This window comes from Xiphophorus hellerii, chromosome 7, assembly GCF_003331165.1.
Source record: "Xiphophorus hellerii strain 12219 chromosome 7, Xiphophorus_hellerii-4.1, whole genome shotgun sequence".
NCBI classification, from domain to species: Eukaryota; Metazoa; Chordata; class Actinopteri; order Cyprinodontiformes; family Poeciliidae; genus Xiphophorus; species Xiphophorus hellerii.
In genome coordinates, this window is record NC_045678.1 from 17,141,360 (window position 1) to 17,166,437 (window position 25,078).

The following is a 25,078-nucleotide window of genomic DNA, read 5'->3' on the forward strand; positions in this document are numbered from 1 at the left end:
CTCCAAACACCAACCTCAGAGGAATTACAGGGCAGCTGCAGACATGGATCTGATATGAAGGAGACATTAACAGCTCTGAAATGTCTGCAAGGGTCTGGAGATGTTATGCTCAGGAAGTCATCCATCATTCCTAAATCGAGTTATCCTGCCAAAGGCTGTGGTTAGGATGGTAGAAAGAGGCTAACATGATTTCTGTTGGTATGTTTGTGATAAATTGCAAATCCAAAAGAAGTTCTTGAGGCTCGGATGAATCTGAATTGTGGAAAGACCTGAGAAGTCTCAGTCAGAGTGACAGGAAGAAAAGAGTCCAGAAAGAAATCGGACAATCAACATATATGACAAATGCACTGGTGAGGTATTTTATCAAAGTTACTTTTAAAGGGAAATATACTTCTGATAAAGAGTAGCGAATGAAAATGACTGCAAGACAGAGATACCTAAACTGGGTGCACAATGACGGGCACCTCTCTGAAACACAGAACTAATTTGAGGGAACCCATAAAGCAATGCTTACTTTGTTGCTCTGAATATTTCTTGTGGCAAACAATGAAGTGCTGACTAAACAACTACAACCTCTTAGTTCCAGCAGACTGTGCAGCCTTGTATCATCATCATTCAGAGTGCACTGGACCGACATTAAATATTGATAACAAAATAAGCTAAATCACATGGGAAACAAGGCTAAGAGGGGGAGTAGGACCTGCCGGTAGTGTAACAGCCCCTTCAGTGTGAAAAGACCTTCAGAGCATACTAATGTCAGCAGAGGCGCCTTACTGTCTCCAAACACACTGTGGAGAGCTGATGCCCAGGGGAGGGATTGGCACAGTCCAAATCACTGCATGCACGTGCGCATAACCACTGAGGATTTGCATCCACTCGGGTACTGAGCGATAGCTGAGCTGATACACCACCTTGATGCTATTAAATAAATGCACATCCCCGGTGGCAGAGGCAGATGCCCTGCTGCCCTTCATCCAAGAACAAGAGCAAACAGACTCAGTTTGCCTGGTAGTGTGTGTGGAGGCTGCAGACCGAGAATAATGACAAGTTATCAGTATTTGTACATGGAACATACTATATCTCACAAAGAGCTCAATTAAATATCCTCCCCATGTATAAAAGATATATATTTGATGCCCCTAATTTCAATGACAATGGAGGCCATCTTCCGCAGGCAGCTTGCATTGTGTCCCCTGTTTGATTTGGGACACAACCAGAGTATTTACATAATCTGAATTAAATGTAAATCAAGCTGTTTCATCTCGGCTCTCCCCAGATTTGAGGGGTTAAAGCGAGCGCTCAAAAACAGCACCCCCCCAGCAGGGGGAAAGGGGCTCTTCATTGTCGAGAAATCTGGACTCGTAGGCCTGGAGCGGCTTCATTTTAGCAACCTCTGCGTTTTTCAAATTTACCCCAGATGCTCCCTGAAGGAGACGGAGCAGTCAGTTTGTCTTTAGGATACAATTCACGTAAATGAGGCCGTTTGGCCCCTAATCCTTGCCTAATTAAGTGCCGGTCTGCCTCCATGGAATGCTAAGGGCTGGACTCCACTACCTGTCGATTTATGGGAACAGCTGGAACAGCCCGGCTGTCAGCAGATCAGCTCCACATTATTATCCAGCTTATTTATCAAGGACCATAACTGCAAAACCACCAAATACAGTTGAATACGTCTACTCTAAATCCCTTCTGGTGACCGCTCAGACTTCTCTATAGCTTTGTAAAAATATACTAGCATTTTTTTATTCCCAAAACCAAGTTTCTCTTTAACAAAGACAACAGATCTGTCTCAAAGATGGGTTTCACGGTGCAGTTGCAACAAGAAAATGGGGTTAAGTTTAAACACTTTGCATCCATTAATGAAAACCATCATGAAATTTACATTAAAATCATTATGGAATGAATAATTAACACCAAGGAGCTGTTTGCCAGGGGGATTTAATTAATCAAACAATCAGAATTAATAGTTTGCATGTCACAGGAATGAAGTCAGTAAATCTTTGTCTAGTGTTTTGATTCAGCATCAAAGGTACTGATTATTTTTTTTAACCATGACATCACGTGATGTCAGGCTTTCTAAATATCCATGAAGTAAAACGTGCTGTTATTGGCCAATGTTGTGACCTACATAGCACCATTAATGATTCTCTGCTCTGTGATCAGCAGCTAATCACGTCTGCCATAGTTAGGCAACATCACAGAGTCAGAGTGCCACCAACTGGAGCTTTGGCAGGGAAAACACACCATGGTGGTTACACAGGAAACACACACAGTTAGCTCATCTTGTACTTGGATACAGCAGCAAGCTTTGTTGTTCACTGAAACATATTCAGACTGCAGTTGTAGAAATTATATTTACGTGATAATGATGTGTGTCAATAGAGCATTTGGAACACGGACATAATCCACAAATTCTGTCGATTATAATGGAGGACATTACACAGAGGAGAGAAAAGTGTTGGTCCATTTGTCAGCTCAGATTCAGTCATGTTCCGTCAGTCACCCTGCCAAATAAAGAACATGGTTTTCTTACTGAAGACTAAACTTCAGAAAGAAAGACCCACAATCAAACAGAAATGCTAAGAAAAGCAGAATGAAACCCTGCGTTTTGTTCAAGACTTTAGGTAATGCTTGCAAATTATTTTTAACATTTATACAACATTGTTAATTCATTTTCAGTCATTTTTATTTATTCAAATACATCTGTTTATGCATAAGGCCGACAGTAGTTCCTAACATTTCTATGCTATATTTTGATCAACTTGTTACTGCTGCCATGGCAGTCAAGTCACTTCCGTTGAGTTAGAAAAGGATGCCACCTGGTGGGCACTCTAGCCTGGTGCATGTGAAATAACAAGAGAAGCTTTAAATTGTGAGTAAAAAATATTCTTGTTCCTTGGGGAGATTAACTGAAATTGAGTTTACCAGATTTTGGCAAGAAACACAAGATAAATGGGTAGAAAATTCTCATGATCACTGTGAGGATCGATAATGCTGTGGAGTCGACAAACACTTTCAACCACCTCGTTGAATATATTTAGATACCAAGCCAACTGTATTGCTTATTGTATTGTATAAGCATTTTAAAAACAGCACAATTGACCAAAGAGCTGAAAAATACCGTATAAAAGCATTAAAAATGGTTACAACAAGAAACATAAAAGGTGCTACAACGCAACTTGAGCAAATACAATTAGCCCTCAGCTCATTTTATCCGTAGCGAGAGATGATTAGCAGAAAATACTCTGTTTCCTCTCATATTCCGCCATCATAGTGATGCATTCAAGGACATTCTATAAACTATAGTTGCAAGTACACAAGCGCTAAATCTCAGAGTCTTAAATAGACTTCAAATCTTTGAAAGTACTATAAATATTTTAAATTTTAATGCATTAAATATTGCATTAAAATTTTAACTGGGTCAACTGTATTTTTTAACAAAATACAGTTGACCCAGTAGCAAACAAAACCAGGTATAAAATGGACTGAAAGCCACAGGTGCATTACTGAATGCTAAATTTATGTACATCATATATAATAACACAGTTGTACACACATAAATTATATAAACTATTCACACATTTGAGAACAGTCCCTACGAGTCCGGCATATTTTTTTTGACAAAATTTAATGTTTATAGCTGTTTCATATTTGGTTATTATATTATGTCTTTACGATATGCAGCACTTTGAACTGCCCTGGAAATATAATTCAAAAATAGGTCAAATTGAATTTAACATGAACAGATGTTTTGTTTATTTAATGTCTTTAAAAATATATATATAATCACTGCTTAAGCTTTTTCGAGCTTGTGGCCAAATACTACAGATGCAGCTTTAGTATTTTGATCCAATTAATAATTTCAGCAAATGTTTGGTTGTTTCTGCTACACTTTTAACCTCATAAGTTATAACACAAGTTATACAGCAAAACTCAGAAAATATGTTCCTATTCCACACAAGATTCAAATACTGTTTTGATTAATTAGAACCACATGGCTCCACTTTTTCATTGATCCAATGCCCGTTTTTTCAAGTCCATAATGGAACATAGATATTTAACTTGCTGCTGTGTCCAATTTTTTTGCCATTAGGACAACAAAACCTGCATTTCTGTATTCCTCAAATCCTTATAAAGCAAGCCGTGTCACGTAATATACGTAGGTTTGACAGTGCAGACATTAAACCAGGGCTATGATTCTCCACCAGGTGGCAGTCTACACCAAAGTAAATATTCATTAGGATTTTGGTCTGAGCAACAATCAAACTGCTGTGGAGGTTATTGTTTCAATACCAGTCCCATAATGACTGTTTACGTTCTTTATGAAATCAAATAAAGAAATCAGATGTTTTTCATGCACAACATCCAAATGTAAGACAGATACCTATTTAAAGAGTTATTAAAAGGTTTATTACAACAACTTATCAGTTAATTTTTTTTTTTTACAGAACTTTCACATTACAATTACACTGTCAACACAGTATCACAACCCGTTTGTAGCCATACAGCTAGGGTGAAATAAACAAAAACAAAAATCACAGAAACGTCTACAAGTCAAGTTGTAATAACTTGTTTCATATTGTTTTCTTAATTCAGACATAAACAGTAAAATTCTCGCAGAGAATTGTTATCTCATGCAGATAGCACATAACAATAAAACCTTAAAAATCACATCTTAAGAAAACAATGTGTTAGCTGTTTATAAAACTACACAGTAGTAAGCCAGTACAGACTAAGAAGGAAAAGGCAAACTGACTTTTAAAGTTGAAATTTGTTTCTTACGGTTACTTCAATAGTCATAATGACTCAGGAGCTTTAGCTGTAGTGTAACTAATGTAATTCCAGTTCACATCTGAATGATGGCATTTTACATGATAACCCTATTGAGTCAATAAGAGGTGCATCCTAAAGAGTCAGTTTAACAGCTAATGGAGCTGAGATCCTAAAGCCCTATCAAATCAAATATTAAGAAGGACAACATATGATACATTGATGGCTTTTTTTACAATGTTTCCTAAAAATGTTCTTGTTCACGGAAACCTTAATGTTCTGAAGAGTTTTGCATTATATGCTAAAGCCATAAAGAGTCACTTGCAAAGCGAACAGTTTACGAAGCAGGAAAATCTCTGCAGAACAAACATGTTCATGGGCCCCTTTAAATCTGGGAAAACAACAATCAACTCAAGCTTAATTGGCATTTAAAAAATTTTACAGAAGGTATTTATGCAAAATACATTAATGGCACTGAATAAGGTCAACATCACCACAGACTGAAAAATAGAAAGAAAAAGGTACTGCAATCCTACAATCACTGCTTCAGGGACAATCAGGCTACAGCTGGAATGTTAATGAGAAAACACACAGATCTAAGCAGCTCTCCTCCCTCAGACTATTTTACATGCAGAGGTGAGCTCAAACATTCAGACTTGCACTACAACACTACGGCTGAGCTCAGCCAAATTCAGCTAAGTAATGTTTGTGTCAGCATTCAAAAATCTACTTCTAAAAAGCTGCCAGTGCTCAACAAACTCTTGAAAAGTAAAACCCGTCATCTCTTAAATATGTGCAAAATGGTCAAAAAATACAAAATACAAAAAAAAAAAACCTTCATCAAAGAGAGTGCTTATAAATCAGTTAAGACAAAATGAGCCTCTAAGCACTTTGGTAAACTTAATGATGGAGTAAATGACTGCCTTCAATTGAAAAAGAATAAGATACAGCAGGTAATATAAGTGTTAAACACCTTAACTTTTTTCTCAGTAAGTAGTTTTCAAATGGGAATATTTGCATGAAATTCACACCATAGGTTAGTGAGAACCAAAATAATGCAAATATAGAAAGAAATCAAAACGAATAGATACATAAATTCAGACGTGTGTAATAAGGTGCAGTGGGAGCGGATAATCATTAAGCAGAAAAAGTTGAAAAAAGTCACAGAAAGCCAGAAAACAAAACAAATCTGCTAGCATTTAGAAAGCTATCCTCTATATCAGTACAAATCAATATCATTAGGTTTAGTCCAATTAAATGGCATATGAATAAGTATCTCATGATTGATAAAAGCAAAGAGTTTTTTCAAGACCTTTCCAACATTATTGCTGCAAAACATACTGATTCCACTGCAGTTGCATTTTTCCGATTTGAGTCTTAGCACTTCGGCGCATCATTGAGTTGATGACAGAGGAGTCAATAGAATACTCAGAAGAGTTGCTCGAGAACAAAGGACCAATCAAAGAGAAATTCAGATAGATTTAGCAAGTTCACTTTTTCCCTGAAAATGAAAATAAGTCACTCAACCTGGGGTGCAAGTGCAAGACTTCTCTGCTGAAGAAAAAAGAAAACATTCTGATGCTCATTTAAAGTTTACTGTAAAATACTTTGGCAAGTCAATGAAATACAGTGAGAATCAGACTAAAATTAAACTGTTAGGATGCCTTTGGACACAACATGTTTTGGTGAAAAATAGCGTTGGATGTCAACCCAAAAATGCCACACCAGCAGCTAAGTTTGGAGGTAGGAACCTGACAGTGTGGGTTGTTTTTCTTGTATTGAAGCTGTTATTACCAAAAAGGTTGCTCTAAGTTCCATCCAATTTTACATAGTTAATAAGCTAAATCCTAGTTTATTAAAAATAATTCTTATGTGCACACAGTTTTGTTGTAACCAAGATTAGGTGTGGATTTCATCTCAATAACCCCGTTAGAAGTAGAATAGTTGAGAAAATGTTAATTTGTTAAATACTTTTTTGTTTTTTGCTGCCGTACAAAATAAATAAGTCAAACATATATGAAAACAATTAAAAGCAACATTTTGTACAAGTTACACCTAAAGTGCTTTTCTTTTGTGAAGAGAAAACATTGCATCTTTAAAAGCATAGACTATCAAGTACAAAAGTTAACAAACATTTACCCAAACAATCAAGAATAAATTAAAGTGTATGGTCCACAACTGAAGCCGAGAGAGAGCCCCTTTCCTCTGTTTGTCACAAAAAGGTTTGAGGGCCATTAGCGCTCCAGTGTGGGATGCTCTGGAACAGTTTGGGATGATCAGCTCCCTGAAGGCTGGGACCGGGTGCTGGCCCTCCGCGGTTGGCTCTCCTCTGTGCTCTGCTTTGATGTGGCCGCAGCGGCGCTGGGTGGGGCTGAGACCGCCGGGGTCGTTGAGGAGGAGGAGGAGCTGCTGACCCCGTTGGAGGTGCTGACGGAGCTGTGCTGGATGGCCTCATTCTGCGGGCTGCTGGGGACGGACATCTCCTCGCAGCTTTCGTCTTTGTCGGAGACTGTAAAGGCATCAGGAAATATTCGGTTACGTTGCCTACCGTGCTCAGAATGCCGCTTGATTGGATTACATTCTAGCACATGAAATCCAAAAGGCTCGGGATAGCTTTGTTGCAGCAGCCTAATTACATGCAAAACAGCTATCTGCATGTGGAGTTTGCAAACCATTTCATTAATCCCCATAATGCTACTTTTGCACCTCTTTCCTTTAATTAATGCTCCAGTGTCAATTTAAACCCACATCATAAGGGTGCATTACATTCTGGGGCATGTGGCACTGTTTCCCATCCCTAACTGCATTCTCATTTGTTTCTTGTTACCTTGCCAACTACTGCAGCGACAGATGATTACAGCACCTGATTTTAATGATGCTCACACTGGAGAGTAGGGAAGACTTGGAGTCGAAATGCCACCAGCTGTTAGGCAGTTGCCTTGAATTAATTGGATCCTGATGGAAAAAAAAAAGAGACTCCACTCTCATGCTCTGTTTCATACAGGAATAAGGAGCACAATGATAATTAATATGGCTAATGATATGAAGTCACTTGTTATGGCTCTCTGTAATTAATGACTGGGTCTCTGAGAATGTAAAAGATTCCAAAAAAAAGATGAGATTTCAGCCACCTTCCCACCCTAAAGTGCTTTTTTAAAATTCTGTTTCAGGAGGTTAACTTCAGAATAAATTAACTTGGTGAGTTTTGTTTCATGTTCAAGTGAACATCATTACTTTTAACAACACTAAGTGGTGGCCAGTGGATTTATCATAATACTCTAAATTTCTGCTTCCCATGGCAAAGAGGGCTTATTTCCGCTGTCTTGTTTTTTTTGTTGGGCTTTTTTTAAGCGGGCCTTCGCTGTAAACAGATGGACAGCTCGGCTTGCCAAGCGAAACCATGTCCTGGCTTGTTTGTGGGGCAGTCTGGGCTATTCCCTTCCACCTGCCACGGCTACGCCTGGGCAAGACGATGAAGGGTATTACAGGGTCTGGAGGGCGGAGAAGCCTTATGGGATTTGTAACAGGGAAAACATAAAGCTTGATGAGATCTTTAGTGGATTGGTCAGAGTTTAATAAAAAGACTTTACTCATTAGCAAAGTAGATTATTTCTGAGACTCCCAACAAGGGGGTCCTCATTGCCTTGAAACAGTAATCCTGCCTTTGGAGCCTTTCCACATTTTGTCATTGTTCATTTGAATTTAATGTGGACATTGACTAGGTCATTTTCACACATGAATATGCTTTGTTCTAAATCATTCCACTGTAGCTCTGGTCTAATATATTTTTAATCCAGGATTGCCCTGTATTTTACTCCCATCAGATCCAATCAGCTACCAGATCCTTGTGGAAGAAAAACATACCCACAGGATGATGCTGCCACTATCAATGCAATATTTTACATTGGGAATGGTTTGATCATGGTGGTCACATAACATTTTAAATAATCGTCAGGAGTTGTGGAATCCAAAAGCTTTTTGCTGTCCTTCAAACAGATTTTCAGATCTCCGCATCTCCTTCAAAGTTACAATAAACTTATTTGCTATTTCTTTGTTTACTGCTTTCAATTGTCAGCTGGTGAATTAAGCTGTTTGAACCTTGACCTTTTGTCTCATGACCTAAATGTCGCCACAGGTTTTCCTCTCTGTCCTCTCTCGTGTTCCTTGATCTTCATGTTGCCACTATTGTTCTCCAACAAACCTCTCTGATCAAAAAATCTGGATTAAAACTGAAATTAAATTACACACATACATATGTTCTATTTATTAATTATGTGACTGCTGAATGTAATTGGTGGCAGAAGATTTTATTTGGTGGTATCAGAATAAAGGGAGGCAAATCAAAAATTGATACCACACTTCTCAATTTTTCATTTGTAAGAAATATGTATATTTACTTTACACTATTGCTGTTCATTTGTCTATTTAAAATACAAAAGATGTATGCACAAATTTAATTATAGATTATATTATTCATAAAAGCACATTAGACATTTTTAAAAGCTGGAATAAAGACAGTTCTGTTGATGCAATGTATATAAAACAAACAGTGAGAAGTTTAAGAAAGGACATCTAACAATGTTTTAATAGTTTTCAAACACTCTAAAAAATTTTATTTTGATTAATGTCAGAGTAAATGTTTGATATTTCATTTCAATTTTTTCCAGCCTCTATATGAACCAGATTTTTTGTTTATGCTCATATTAAATCTGTCTGGCCAAACACATCAATTGATGTATCTGGGTGATTCCTCCAAAACAGGACAAAAAGTGCTTCAAGTGTCAACCTTTACAAATATCCAGAGGGAGAGAGGAGAGATCTTGGAGAGGAAAGAGGGCCATATTCTTTTGTGGATGCCACTAAGAACAATATCTGCACCACACCAAATGAGCCTTCAACTCCAGCCTGGACGCCCTGAGTCCCATCATGCACAGGAAGTGTGTCTGTGGGATGGTAGGCAATAAGAGATGCATAATGAACAGGGCTGCTTGGCGGACGATCCACGATGAAAATTTTCTGCAGTCTTGACAAGCCTGCTGCTTTAATGGACTCATTTTGGTGGCAATCACTGTCAATACAAGTCTGGCGATGTGTTTAGGGCTACAGTGTGGAGGAGGGGGTGTGTTGCAATCTTTTTTTTTTGCAGAGTGCCTCATCTGTGAGGGGAGGTAAGTTATGACCACAAAACCAAAATGACAAGAGGCCCCATCTGAGGAAAACGAAGAAAAATCAGTGAAATGATTCTAAATGAGAACATATTATGATGCTCTGCAGAGTAAGCTGACAACAAGAAATTTAAATTAAGAACTTCAGAATCAGCACAGTCTTTTAAGTGTTGATAAAGATGATCACTGTAAGCTGAAAACATTAGATGGGGGGAAAAAAGTTTAATCACCACATACAGGTGAAGCAATAAAACAAGACACCCTGCTTGAAGAGCACAGACATTTAACGTCATCTCACAAATGTTTATCTGGGCGCCAGATGACGAAAAGCATTTCACACGCCAGCTGTGGCCTCTCTGAAAGGATGGGAACAGCAGCACCACCAATAAAGATCTAAAGTTCTGAAAAGTTTTACGGAGAATAAACAAGAAGAATAGAGCCTAGCATGTCGATGGTTCTTTCTGCTAAGACATGTCCTTAGCTGGAGCTCATTTTAGACACGTTTCACATGCAGCCTCAGGCTGAGAATAATGGAACATTACTCACTGTGATAGCCAGACTTCTTCTGCATGACGGTTACAGGGCAATCTTTATGAGCCAGAAGAAGCTGCTTCAGCTGAGCCACTTCGTTTCTCAGCAGGGTGACTTCATTCTTGGGGAAACAAGAGACACACAACGACAGTCAAAGAAATTGGTCTCTCTTCAGAAAGGAGGTTCCCCACAACACCAAGATCAGATGTAGACCACCGCTTTTCAAGTATTTTTATAAAGTAGATACATTTCTTAAGCTAGACATATCTGTAAACAGAAATATAAAAACAGATTTAAAAATAAAAATAAGTGAAATGCATTTTTTGCACTAGAGGAGCTCCAGTACATCAGCTGGTGAGCAAAATCTGAATATTTTCAATTTGATCAACCTGGCCGGTTGGAAACAATTAGTTTTTTTTTTTTCAATCATTTAATTCATACTAATCACTACCAAGTCATACTAAGAGCAACACTCTTTGGTTTAGTAAGCTCAGTATCAATGAGACATTTACAAATTCGGACAGGGGAATTTTATAGGAAACAGAAGAAGATAGCGAGACTTCAAAGTGATAACAGGAAGGCTGAACAGACTACAAAGTTGCTCAGCTTTAAGCTTTTCAAATCATGCCTGATATAAAACATACTGAATTCAGAAATGAAATCTCATATGTAGGTAAGGACCTACATTCTCTGGAGAATTGACACAGAGACTAAAGATTTATTACCTTTAATCGGCCAAAAAAAGCTTAAAATGTCAAAATGATCAGCAATTTGTCTTCATTTCAAAGTATTTGTTGAACCATATTTATATCAAATCCTCTGTCAAACATGATGTTACATTCCCCTTACTTCTAATATGATAAGTCACACCAGGAATGATAAAACATGTATTTAAATTGCTGTTATTTCATTTTTTTTTTTCTATTGTCTTAAAGAGAAATCTCAATAGGCTAAAATCAGCATTAGCAGGTCAAAGCTTCCTTTCTGGATTTTGGGAATCAAAATTCAGCATATCACAGATTTTGTGTATTAAAATATTTAAAGGCGGAAAGCAACTTCCAAGAAGGAAAATTCTATGTCTGTGTGTTAGATGTTGTACTACTATTTTACACTTATAAAATTGCCTATTAGACATTGTTTACATATTTATTTCTGTTGTTCTCTTGTAAGCTGACATCTTGGTCAATTCTAACATCTTGCTAATAAATAATAGTGTTTTTGAACAGCCTCTATATAAGCTAATAAATAAGCTCATAAATAATAGTGTTTTTGAACAGCCTCGTACTCTAGCTGGACTAAAGCTAAAAAGGCAGATATTTGGTTTTGACGTGGTTGCAATCTGCACCTTATGACACTAGATGTCACCCATGACCATGGCCATTAGAATAGGCAAAAGCTTTTTCTCTCATCCATGCAGTAAACATGAATAATAACACGTACACACAAGTACAGCTTCTATCTGCCTTTGTTTCGTCCCGTAGGAATAGCTACATTTTTTTAGAGCTAATGACGAAATCATTAAATTACAATATTCAGGACCCCATTTGTACTTTAGTGCTGTGCATTATTCCGGGGAACTTGCATTTCTTCCCCTGAGAAAACAACAAACACAAGAAAGGAGAAACGATATAATAAATTAATAGAGGATAAAGTATAAAACACTGCTTGCTGCACAATAATTATGGGCCTTCACTGGCTACCAACCAGCACATTTGTCAGAGGTGAGCTGTTAGGGTTGTCAGTACAACTTCGTAGAGGCTGCAGAGATTTACACTCCTGTGTCGTTACAGCTCCCAAGAGAGCTGAGGATTTCTGCATGTCGTAAAAGAGAGCCACATTACGCTGAAGGTGACTTTAACTGGATTTAGAGCGGCCAGGGGCCCGCGCAACAACCAGTGGCAGATTTAAGCTCCTTCTCTTCTCCTTTAAAGGACTGAGAGTGGCTTAATCTATTAGTTTAAAAGCAGCCAATTTATCTGATTCCATCTGTTTGGTTTTGCTGGTGTTGGCAGGGCTGAGCTATTGTAAGCCAGATTTAAACACAGCTGGAAGGAGCATGTGTATCACATGTAGCCAGCACCATTTTCAGAATGCTTCCAGCATATCTGCCGCCATTTAAAGCTAATATAAACACAGGTGGGCTCTTTTTTTAATACTCCTTCCAATTTATTACAGAGATAAAGTTTTGGCTAAAAAAGTGACACAGGGAGCATGACAGCAGATCTGCCGCTTACTTTAAAGGATCATTTACATCAAATTACACCACAGCTACAAGTTAAAGTAACCTAAACAGGACAATGGAGAGTTAAAACTCGTTTCTAACTTAATCGAAAGTCGCAATTGGGCCTTGGGTAATGCTGGGAGCCCTATGAGCTGTCTGGTCTGACACCTCATTAAAAAGCCAGTTAAGGATGATGTTAAAATAATTGTGCATCATTAGAGGCAGTTTCGCTGATCAGCTGGGCCATGTCAGCATGGGTTTCTTTTCCTTTTTTTTCTCCACACAAAAGCTGCTCTGCTGATTAATGCTTTGATATAAAGTGGCCTTATATTCTCTACCACATGTTGTTCCCCTCTTGTTTAGCAGGGACACTTTTCTCTGTTTCTCAGATACCTGTTTTCAGGTATATGTTATATATCTGCTCTTACTCACCTATGTCTTGGTTTTGATCCTCTCTCATTCAAATGTAATTGTAGACAGAACAACCATGAAATGTGGTGATAACTTGATTTTGAACGCTGTTTTGTTCTGAAGCATTTTTTTATGCTGCCGAGTATTCCCCTCCTCTTTCCTCCGTATCTCACTCTGCTTTTATCCAAAAAAAACAAAAAAACAAGACGGTAAGCAAGTAAACATCACATCTCATTTAATTGTCTGGAACACCGATGTGCCGCACCCCCGACTCACACTTATCAACAGAGACAGCAGACACATGAACTGTTTCGAACTTGTCAGCATCAGATCCTAATTGCTTCCTGCGAAATGAAGGTTCAAAAAGACACCTTTTCCCTGGGAGATTTTTGAGGCCATTCGGTAAACTGCAGAGACAGAAGCGGCGACACGCTTGTGTGCGGCTGACATCTGGAGGATACATCTTTATTGACAGGGACGTATCGACGTAAAGGGCTCACACTCTACTGCTGTCACACGGCAGCTCCGCTTAATCGGCTTTAATGACTTCATCACAGCAGAGGAGGAAAAGAGTGTGTAACATCTCTTCATGATGCATGATGAATACACACACATATTTATGCATTTTAATTCTAGCACACACAAAAAAATTAAATAAACAGGTTGTTGCATGCAAAAGGTGCCTGGGATCACCTGTAGTTGTGTATTCATGGAGCCCAGGTCCTCGGCCTTCTTTTCCAGAGACTGGACCCACACTTTCCTCTTCTGCCGACAGCGAGAAGCTGCGGCCCGGTTACGCTCTAGGAACTTGCGTCTCTTCTCATCGGGGTCTTCGCTGGTGGTTCTGCGCCGCCGGCCCCCTGTGGTTGGAGGGTTTGGCACAGGAGGGGCAGGGGAAGCCTGGAAGGTGACAATAGGAAGCATGTAGTTCTAAAAACAACGTTCAATAACTGCTCATGGGAAAACTTCAGCACTAGTTAGGGTAGTGAGAATATACTAAATTTCAAAAATAGAGTTTCAGCACAAAAAAATCTTATCAAAGCAGTTGTCAAATTTGTTCTTTGATACTCTGTTTTGTGCAAACAGAGCATCATTAAAATACCTCCTGAATTTTAGAGGCACACCTCAATAACATCTTCTGCCACTAAATGGGGTGTTTTGAGGATACAAGTTGGACTGTTGGCATGAAAACCTACGGGTGTTTCTGTGGTGGAGGTGGCTGGCTGCTGAAGGGAATGTGTGGAGGCTTCCTCAGTTGTAGGCAGTTGGGGAGCCGGAGTTAGGATCGCAGCCGGCACCGGGGTTGGAGTCGGGACTGGAGTCGGGGTCGGAGCAGGGGAAGCGGGATTAACGGTGTGGGTTACTGCACTGCTCTGGACCTCGCCTCCATCTCCATTGGTTACCTGAGGAAGCTGCTGGCTTAATGTGGCTTTCAGTTTCTGCGAACAGAAGAGGACAGATAGTCACTGAACAGCTCGAAAAACAATTATTATAAACAAGAAGTGGTTTAAAACTATGTATACACAGCTAGACCCTAACTTATTAATACATCTCAGATATTTGGATTTAAAATTATTTTTTAATAAACCAGGAAGTTTGTATCTGATAGGAAATCAGACAGGCATCTCTCAAATTATTAAAATTATTTTCATTGTTCTCAATAATTTGTTTTTAGAAATAATGGGATGTTAAAAAGTATTATTACCATTCTCAACATTAAAAAAATGCACACTGGCAATACAGTCATTAAACCCTATCAGCCAGCTGAGGTAATGCACTTGGAAGAAAAAGTTGTGGAAAATAATTAGCAGGCTCCACTAATAACTTTGAATTATTGCACACATCATAACCTTGAATTTTTCAACATATTTCCAGTGTAATATTTTGATTCTGCAATAAAAATACATTAGTTTTAAAGCTTTTTACCCCTCTGCAGTTGCTGTGTTAGAAATTGAAGCATTTGCCATAAATAAGCAAGATTATGAATACTTTTATAGCTGCTAACTTCTAAAGTCATACAATGCTATAGGCTAGTTAAAAATGTAAAAGGGGAAATGCATATTGATAACTATATCAATATAAAAGTGCCAGAATTAGCCAAAAGGCAACTTTCCAACTGTAGTACATGCTGTCAGAGAGAGAGAGAGTTGTGTTGGAAAAGTTGAAATAAAAATGGTTTAAAAAAATTTTAGTTAGTAGCTCTTAAAAACTTGCTTCAGAGAAGGCTTAGCACTAGCTGCAGAGACGGAACAGGAAAAAACTCCTCATGTTATTGCTGAGAACATTTACTAGATACTATAAAATACTCAATTTTACTGCATGTTTGACTCGATTTAGTGTAGTAAGAATTAATATTCAAGTTTTCTTCATAGATTGTTAAGAAAAAATACGGCTGATTCATGATATTGCTACTAAAACACATATAAGCTAAAACAAATCCTGTGTATATGATACTGGATTACTTCACACACACAACTGTATTAAATGTTGTTGGTTAGCTGAAGTGATAGTTACCAAAAGACCCGTTAAAAACCTCATCTTTCCCATTTTTATCACAACTTGCCAGGCTCCACACAATTACATCGCATGTTTCGTAGTGACTCAAAAAAGGGTGTTTGGTGAAATCTACTGATAACTTGAGGTAAAAACTGTCTATTTGCAGGATCTCCTCCTCTACAAACCGATGTGTGAAATTCACAGGTCAATTTTTTCAACATCAAACCTTCGGCAAACAAGGTGAAAGTGAATGAGGCTCCAAGCAATAACAAAGTGAGAGAGAATACATTTACATGGCAAAACAGAGCACCGCATTATTCTAACAGCTACCTTTGCCAGACCAATCTATCTACCAAATTAGTTTATCGTGTAATACCCTTCCAGAAGCTCTTCTGGCAGAAACAAGATATTATTCTCCTGGAATGGCCTGCAGAATGAGGGAAAAGCCAGTCAGATCCATATTTCATCTCTGCCATGGAAACCTCATCAGTGTAATAACCCTCCATCTCATGGGTGTTATTCAACCATCTGCTACTATATTACTTATCTTTATTTTGCAACTAATTAACAGCATAATCTTCTAAATTCAGCAAGTTAATTATCATTATTGTGGTCTTTGCAGCATCATCAGTCCTTGTAAAGTGCCGTCTACGCCGGCTACCCTCGCCGGGTGGGGGTGGGAAGCGGGCAGGTTGAGCTGGGGGTCTGTTTTCTTGATGCAGGCTCATTAGGTGTTTGCTGATGAGCCGAGTGTGGTGGGAGGCGCCGCTAGTGAGGAGGGCGGAGGAGGGGGGGATGCAGGTCAGGCAGGATTCTGCTGAACAAAAGGTTCCATGCAGGGTGAGGCTGACTTAATGTGCCTCGCTGAGCGTTTGCCAGGATGCCCCCAGCTGGCTTTCGCTCGTTGCCCCCCTCGTGCCCCTCCTCCTTCCCGTCAGGTTGGCCCTGGTGACGGCGTGCTGTGCAAAACGATGTCTCGGCGTTTGTCATCTCTGCTCCGCATGATCTTGAATAACTCCCTGCCCCGCCCTCTATTATTCCCCACCAGTCAGGATCAGTCCTTCCCACTCAACACGCACACTTCTTTACGGCTTGGCTGATAATTTCCACAGGCAGAGCACGCTGTGAACACTTACACGATGTTCACGGGTTCCGTGATCTATGCTTCATCATATTGCCTCTGATCTCCCGCCCACACACTTCAGAACAGTGGGCTTTAACTATCACTTCTGTTATATAGGACTGCTGTGACTGCCCTCACACCATAGAGGGTTAATATGATGCATTTCTTTAGCACAAATACGTCTTGTTATCTTTCCATGAGACACCATACAAAATCCATTTTTAAAATGTCATTGTCGGAAGTAAAAAAACGATAAGGAAAAAAATAAGGTACAAATTACAAAACTTTTTTTTTCCTCTATTACCTGCATAACAACAAATGCCTTATTCAATTGAATGTTGTTTCGGAGATAGTTTCCAGCAGGTGGTTCAAGCTGGGAAGGAAACAAAATGATGCCAAAAAAATAATAATTTCTGTACAGTTATCAGAGTTCCTGGAAGAAGTCATACGTTGCACATAACAGCTTTCTTTTTAGAAATTGTTGTAACAAATCATCAATAATCCCATCGTAAATGTTTTCCTACTGTGTCTTTTCTCAAACAGGAGAGACATTGTTTCATGTTGCTTTTATCTGATTCTATTTTTGCTGAATTTTAGATAATATGTCATGTTTTTCGTGACTTATGTGTCTGAGAAAGGTTATTATTAATTAATAACTATACCTTAATAAAATTAAGTTATACTTTTAACTTAATTTAAATAAATTATACTGAATCATCTTTAATAAATATATTCATATTCATAGCTTTCCAATTGCTTTTTTTCTACACATCCTGTAACAAGCAGTCTTTTTAGTTATATTAGAACCCAAAGCAATGTAACTGTGTGTGTGATAGCACTTGCTGTAAAAATAGGTTTTATGAGCAAAGACAAAATAATTATAGTCTTGACATTTCAGGCGCCTTAAATTTGCTGTTCACACCTTCAGTGTTTCTAATTGTGAAGCTCTGTAGCGCCTTTCAGATCATACCTCATTTATCTGCATATGTTGAATGGGCCTGACATAAAATGATGAGTTAAAGTTAACCCCACAAACTGTAAGGGACAATACTGGATTACACAACACAATAATTTCCTGATCCCATATAAAGGATTAGTAGTCGTCTCGAGACTTTTAAGGCACTTTTAATGACCTACCACAACTCTTGACATCTTAATTTTAATAATATATTATTTTTATCGAAGCAACTTTTTATGTTTATTTCAGGGTGTTCCCAATAGGTCGGTTAAAATGACATATAAAAAGGTTTATTGCATCTTAGAAACTTCATTTTGCATAAAATAAAACTATATAGTGTTGCCCGAGTAGTAGTGGTTATCGATCTTTACTGTATGTGTCACTGCATGATCTGTTGAGGAAACACGCTCCGAACCTTTAGCTCATCCTGTTGGTCATCATATTTCTCAGATCCTGTGTCAAATTTCCTGTGTTAGATCAGCAACACAGGAAAATCTTGCTGTACCACTACTTAGTGAAAAACTTGTGCTGATGCTGTTTTTGCTTTGTTTCAAATCACTATTCCACACTCTTTAAAGAAATATTTTTCACTGCTTTAAGTTCATAATAATTACAAGTTTGGGAATACCCTCTGAGGTGGATCAGGGAAGTGATTTTGGTTGTCCGACTTCAAATCCCGATTCGGTGTTAAGACTTGAGGCGTAAAAGACGTGACGATCACAGAATAAGTGATGATCTGAAAGTGGGCTTTAAGTATTCTTCACAACACTCTGAAGAGTGTTGTAAAAAAAAAAAAAAAAACAGATTTTTGAGTTTTCAACCGAAGTGTTAGCGTCAACGGCTAGTTCAGCTCAAAATAATCTAATACCACTAACCAGCTAATTTAAAGTCTAACTTTAGTTTATGTTCTAAAACTATGTCTGATAAAACACTAAATGATCATTTTTATTATTTGTAGATAACATTTTGCCAAAGATGGTATAATATATTGTATGACATGTTGTTTTATAAATGACTAAAACATGTAATGTTTTTTGTGACTTGTGTGTCACAAAAAACATGACACATAAGTGTCATGTTTTTGAGTGGATCAACTCCAGAAGGATTGTTGATTGAAAAAAGATGTAATTAAAATCTTACTGGGGGGAAAAGGCTAACCATTGTATTACTCCTTTAATGCTAGATCCTCTTATTACCTTGGCTGTTATCATCTCCCTCAAATGGGAAATAACAGACACAGCATGGAAATGATATCTGATGTAAATGAGCTAATAAATACCAGCTTTGCTTCTGATTGGACGGGCTGAGGCTGTGGCGAGGGAGGTCCAGGGATTCCAGGGACGGCAGGCACTACGGTGACAGGTCTGACAAGCTGACAACAGAGACACAGACACAGATCAGACCAGAGAAAATTAGTCTTCGGTGGGAAAAAGCCTGGTGTTGGCCCCCTCCACCTCACCCCGCAACACAAACACTAACAGCTATGGCAGACTCTCAGAGCTTCCCCCCATATCTCAGCCTCATTAGGTTGGATGGCCTGTTATTTTGCGGAGGCAGCGCCACATGGAGATGCAGCGTGCACGCTAATGAACCTCTGCCTGCCTGAGTGAGAGCATATGGACAGGGAAGATGAGGAGAGGATGGAGAGACACGAGTCAGAAGGCCAGATTCAGGCCTCTTCTCACAGCCGCTGACAGCGAGACAGTGAGGGAGGTGGGGAACACATGAGAGGAGTAGGGAGGAGGAGATGATCGAGGAAGAGGGAGCCCCACTGGTGGCTCGTGTTCTCCATCTATTTTAGCCCTTCTTTACTTGTCAGAGGCTCTCCTTATCCCAGCAGACAGGGGAGATGGAGGCTTCTCCCTGCTGTGCCTCTATCACAGTGTTTCTCAACCTTTTTTGGGCCAGCGCCTCCCTGTTCATTATCCAGGTCCCTCAACGCCCCCCATCAAAAAAATTTGTAGGTTTCTTTGCACTGAATATTATTTTATTATTAATATTACTATCACTATTGTTGATGTTTTGATTTTTATGGTTGTTTCTGTATTTATCATCAAAAATAATTTCCCAGGGGACAAAAAGGCCATGTGAATAGAAATTATTTTTACAGGCGTCTACGAAAAATGTAATGAATGAACATTCAGGTTAAAATCGGTAGGTCTGTCAGCAGCCAATCAGAGTGGAAAAAAGTATTCTTGCTCTGTGCCATTTTCTGATGCTAGTTGTTAAATCTTTCACAAATTGACCAAAATGATAAAAGATGTACAACAATACCAGTTAAACAAAATTTAATGCTACACAGCACCGTTTTAGCAAGTTTCTCAAAGTCTAAACTGATATTGTTGTGCATATAAGGTGTAAAGTTTACCTTCGAGCAAACGCCCCCCAAAGGAATCCCAGCGCTCCCCTTTTGTAAAAAATTTCCACCAGCGCCCCCTGCTGTCCTTTGAACGCAGACAATCGCGGCAGCAACGCAAAACACGACAGACATCCACGTGAGGGAGTTGCACTATACGGACCACACCTGAGGTTTGTATTACAGAGACAATCAAAAGAACATTTTTGTACAGCCTTTCAATTGTGCCAGAGATAAAAACCTGGTTGTTTAATTCTACAAGGACAGAGCTCTGTAAGGCATCCTGGCCTCAAGCCTGAAAGAGCTTAGCTAAATCCTGTTTCTTTCCAGCACTGACAGACTGTTTTACTTGTAAGTTCATTATTTCCCTCAACCGCTCATTCTCTGAGGTGACTGCCAAATCACAATAATCTCTCAGAGTTCCTTTGTACAATACAATGTGTTTTATGCGTTTTTGAGTATATTTCAGGCGAGATAATTTCGCACTTAAGTGTGAAAATGTATATCCAGGTCAATTTTCAAACAAAAATATGCTTCAAGTAATTTAATTTGCATTTAAAAAGAGAAGCTAGCATGTCAGCAAAACTCACTGTTTGCCAAACATAGGACTCTTCAGTTTGGTGCTGACCAGCAACTAGCCAATTCCTCAAGTTAAAAGCTGGTTGATTCCAGTTACAAGCCGATTGAATCTCTATATAGTACCTTTATTTGTTAAAGCGATTGAATTCTGTGTTTGTACAGGACAAAATACAGAAAACCCAAAAGATCTGATGCTACACAGAATATAATTTCTGGAATACTCAATTTGTGCAAATTATTTTTGACAGCACTCACTGGGATTGTAGTTGGGATATGTACACTTGAGCTTGTAATCGATGCAGGTATTGCAACTGGCATGGTCTGGCCATTAGGCAACTGTAAGAGCACAGGGAAGGTACCAGTCACTGGGCTAAAAGAGAAAAGAAACCACAATTAAGTAAAACACAAAACAACAATCAATGCATAAACAGAATGTCTTGAAGGAATAAACTGATTCATTTTAATTCAGGTTTTGCAGAGTTATTGTCAACAGTCAGTGCTTTACCTGCTGTAAACAGTGGCCCAAGTCTTACTGGAAAAAAAGAAAGTAATTGTGATTGGTGCTAATAACTGGTAATAGCAGGGTAAGTACCAATCTTACACGGTTATTTGATTTGCATAAGTCAGCTATTTAAACTGAGGATCCATGCTTGTTGTCAATTAAACTCCTGCTTAACTAAACAAAGCAAGTTAAGTGACATGACAGAGAAACTGAGTCACCTGATGATTTAAAATGCAAGTTTCAAATTTAACACTTTTTTTTTTAAGACCGGAAACTTTAAAGTAGATAACCATCCACAGTGTTCATAAAAACAGCATTAACATTAGCTTTTTGGGCCTGAAAATGTTTAAAGATATTCATTTTAGAACATGTCCACTTCAGATCCAAATCATTTTATCCACTCTTTGGTAAAAAGTATTTCTTTAAACTACGGTAACTGGTCACAAGCTACTGAATGGAAAATACTGACTGCTGACAACTCCACACAACCTGACTTGGAAAAAAAAAAGTCAAAACTATCCCTACAAGACAGAATGATTATCAGTATACAATTATGACATATTTAGATGACGGAGATAAGATAAAGGAACCAAAAAAACAAAAGATAAGTTCTTAAACCTCTACTCTAAAATGCAAATATCACAGACCATACAGGAACAACTCGACAAAAAAAAAAACTTTACATGAGACCTGATAATGATCGGTGTTGCCCAGATACAGTGTTATTTCCTCAGGGCAGATACAGAAAAAAAAAATCAACTGAGTTTGTCAAACTCTTCTGATATTCACTGCAATCATAAATACTTGTTCCAGAAAATACATTTCTTCTTAACAACTCTACTGAATTCAAAGGTTTCCTACTTCCTATACTCAAGTAGCACTATATTCTTAGAACAAGCTAAAGGAATGCATAGATTAGCAAAAATTTATATACTTTGCTTCACACACACAGAAGAACAATCATGAATTCTAACCAAAATGCATCAAAACTTGTGTTCAAATCCAGTATAAAAACATACAAACATGCTTCAAATGCATCTTTTTATTTTAAGTTGAATGTCCCTCTGCTAGTTGCCCTTTGAAAACACATTTCTTACCGCCATCAACAAACTTCTGGAATAATTCTGGTTGGATATCTCTCCACCCGTCCTTACAGAAACAATGTTTGCTTAAAATTATTTCCTTCCTGCACAATATGTCAAGGTAGCACTTTCAAGATCAGGCTTCAGTGTTGTAGCAGCTGTCAAGCATAGTAGTGGCAGTATGATGCTGAGTTGCTGTTTGCTGCCTGTGCTAATGGTGATTTGCACAAAGTGGTTTCATATACACAGTTTATGACCTTCATGAAAGTATTAACATTTCTGAATAAAACACTGGGTTTCAGTCCAAACTCAGTTGATTTATTCAACTCTGTCTGAGAGCAAATTTGTAATAAAAAAATCTAACGTTTAACCATCATGACTCCCAGTCAGTCAAACAGCCAAAGATTATGAGCACTCGGTTGAAAAATGCTTCCTAATAGTGAAGATTAAAAACAAAACCCAATCTCTTACTTCACTACTCACTCAAAACAATAAACACAGTATCTGAACAACACCGATATCATTTTTGTTTTATTGATGCAACATAATTTCTTTGCAGCTAAACAAAAAAATTTCAGAATGCAAATGAATTTAAAAAAACAACAACAAAAGAACAAGCGCATGCTGCATAAAATGCAAGCTCACCACAATATACTGCACAAGTGATTTGGTAGAAACTAAGATGTTTTTAAAATGGACGCATTTTGTTACTTACACTATAGGCCTATTAGTGGAGGGGACTTGGGTAATAACAGAGCTAGATGTTGGCGATGGGAGAGCTGGCTGTATTACAACACTAGCCTCTGTGGTTGCTAGAAGTACATTGGGAACTTGGAGGGATGCAGGGTGGACTATAGTGGATGTTGGCAGTGAGGCTGGCTGCAAAGATAAGTCCTGAAAACACCATACAAGACCATAGCTGCAGGAATGCGTCATCAACACCAGATCAGTTAATTGAACACCTCTAACATGATGGAGTCACTCATTTATCAGGAGAAGAAGTAAATCTTCATTGGCCCGATAACTATTGTGCGAATGCACATTGTTGGCCCGACAGTTATCATTACACAAGTACTGTATTTCAAGCAGCTCATTGCAATAAATCCACAAACTATACAGCAGTTAAATTGATAAGACAATCAAGAGAAAATCACAAGCCACAAGTCAACCAGGTCTAGTTTTTTAAGCTTTACCTTATCATCACTTGTAGTGGATTCAGGATGAGGCAGCGGGCTGTCTCTATGTGCGTCTATAACTGTGGGTTCCTCAATTTTGTTGCGTATAATTGGTGTAGCAAGAGGTGACAAATCCAGGGGTAGCTGCAAAACAAGGACCAAAAACAGAACAAGGATTATCAGGAAAAAAGTTCAAAATGGACCCAAAAGTAGGATGATCTGGAAGCAAGTTTAACACCTTTTTGATGTCATCTTCAGTCGATTTTTTGAAGTCATGATCGAACGGACTTGCAAGTTCGTTAAAGAGACCAACTTCCTCGCAATTCTTTAAAAAGCGGGTGGGTGTAGGAGTTTGGTCTGAAATTGACATTATTGTAAGTAAACTGGCTTGGTGATAAAATACTTGTCATTTAAATAGCCCACCTGAAATTAGTAGTGAACTCACCTGCAATGATAAGATTGTCATTCCTTGCTGGGCCAAACTTCAGTGTCATCTCATGTTTGTGTTTGTGGACAGCCAAATGGTCTTCATTAGTGAATCTCTATGTAAGGTATAAATAAAAATGAAAAACAAAAACAAAACATCATAATAAAGATGTTGTATCTTGTGGCAAAAAAAACAATCATCTTTATATGTGGTTACTTTTTATGGTAAAGTAACCAAATATATATATATGAATGAGGATACATGATAAGGATCATATACATATACATATATATACATATACTGTACATAGGTATATAAAGTCTATGTTTTTTTATTTTTAATGACTGAAAACTGCAAGAATTTACCTGTCCACACCCAGGAGCAGTGCACTGGAAGGGTTTATCATCACTCATATTAAGGAGTTCCTTTTACTTCCACCTATAATTAAACAAAAAACAATTTTAAATATGGGAATGATTTTCAATGGTTAATACATGTAGCCGTGAAACAACCTTACTGCTGTAGTCAAAATTTTGCCAAAGATCAGAGTTAATACTAATACGGAAATAAATGCAGCATTGATTGTAAATGTGAACGCTCTGGGCAAATCTGAACAAAGCCTTATCGATAAGGGGCGTTTGCGGTGGTTGCTTACAAGTCCATGCTCTCATAGAAAACGTAAAGATAATTTTATTCAAACACAACAGTTAGTTTGTCCTATCGGGTGTCCCATATCTGACCTGTAAATAATCACCCTGCGCTCACAGAACAGCTGTAAGGATGCTACAGAGGTTCATCTGGTTCCAGTCGCTTCCATGAAGCAGCCTTAGTCCTGCATTGACACACAGCCGTCGCCATATTAGAAGCTAACTGTCACTGTAAACATATGAGACGTGAGCGTCTAGTTTAGCTCTGGTTTTATTGCACCAAACACGAGTAGCCCACGGTCACTCCGATGCTGTATTTTAACACAGTTGAGAACACATCCGTTATCAGTTTATGTGGTCACTTACCCCCTCTGCCACAACCCTCGATTTCTAAAATCCCACGGCTTGTCCAAAGTATCGCGAGAGCAAGTCGAAGTCTTCCGTAAACCTTACACTCATACAAGATCGGCTCTCGTTGAGGAGACTAGAAGGTACCAGATAATATTGTGAAGGAATGATTAATAAAACATCTTAAAATGTAAGATAAGCCTGTTCAACTTGTATTATATTGATTAATTACACACAAAGTGCTACAATTTATACGTTTATTTCAGTTTAATTTGAGGGTTAATAGA

At 38.4% G+C, this 25,078-nt stretch overlaps 1 protein-coding gene across 5 annotated transcripts; it reads right to left on the bottom strand.

The window, feature by feature from the left end:
• Positions 1–4,387: 4,387 nt before the first annotated feature.
• On the bottom strand, positions 4,388–24,878 carry atf2 (activating transcription factor 2). Of its 5 annotated transcripts, none has more exons than XM_032567501.1 (14): positions 24,810–24,861; positions 24,537–24,628; positions 24,162–24,234; positions 23,815–23,911; positions 23,608–23,726; positions 23,388–23,513; positions 22,910–23,088; positions 20,866–20,980; positions 18,955–19,047; positions 18,304–18,369; positions 14,295–14,537; positions 13,792–13,998; positions 10,482–10,587; positions 4,388–7,279 (listed from the first exon to the last, which is right to left on the bottom strand). In XM_032567501.1, the coding sequence occupies exons 3-14, from the start codon at positions 24,207–24,209 to the stop codon at positions 7,047–7,049; spliced, it is 1,632 nt and encodes a 543-aa protein (XP_032423392.1). In that variant the 5' UTR covers positions 24,210–24,234; positions 24,537–24,628; positions 24,810–24,861; the 3' UTR covers positions 4,388–7,046. The 5 variants fall into 5 exon arrangements, 4 of the variants coding, with proteins under 4 accessions (XP_032423392.1, XP_032423391.1, XP_032423393.1 ...); XR_004339888.1 differs by lacking the exon at positions 24,537–24,628 and adding an exon at positions 7,634–7,725 and having other exon boundaries at positions 7,165–7,279; positions 24,810–24,878; XM_032567500.1 differs by lacking the exon at positions 24,537–24,628 and having other exon boundaries at positions 24,810–24,877.
• Positions 24,879–25,078: the final 200 nt, after the last annotated feature.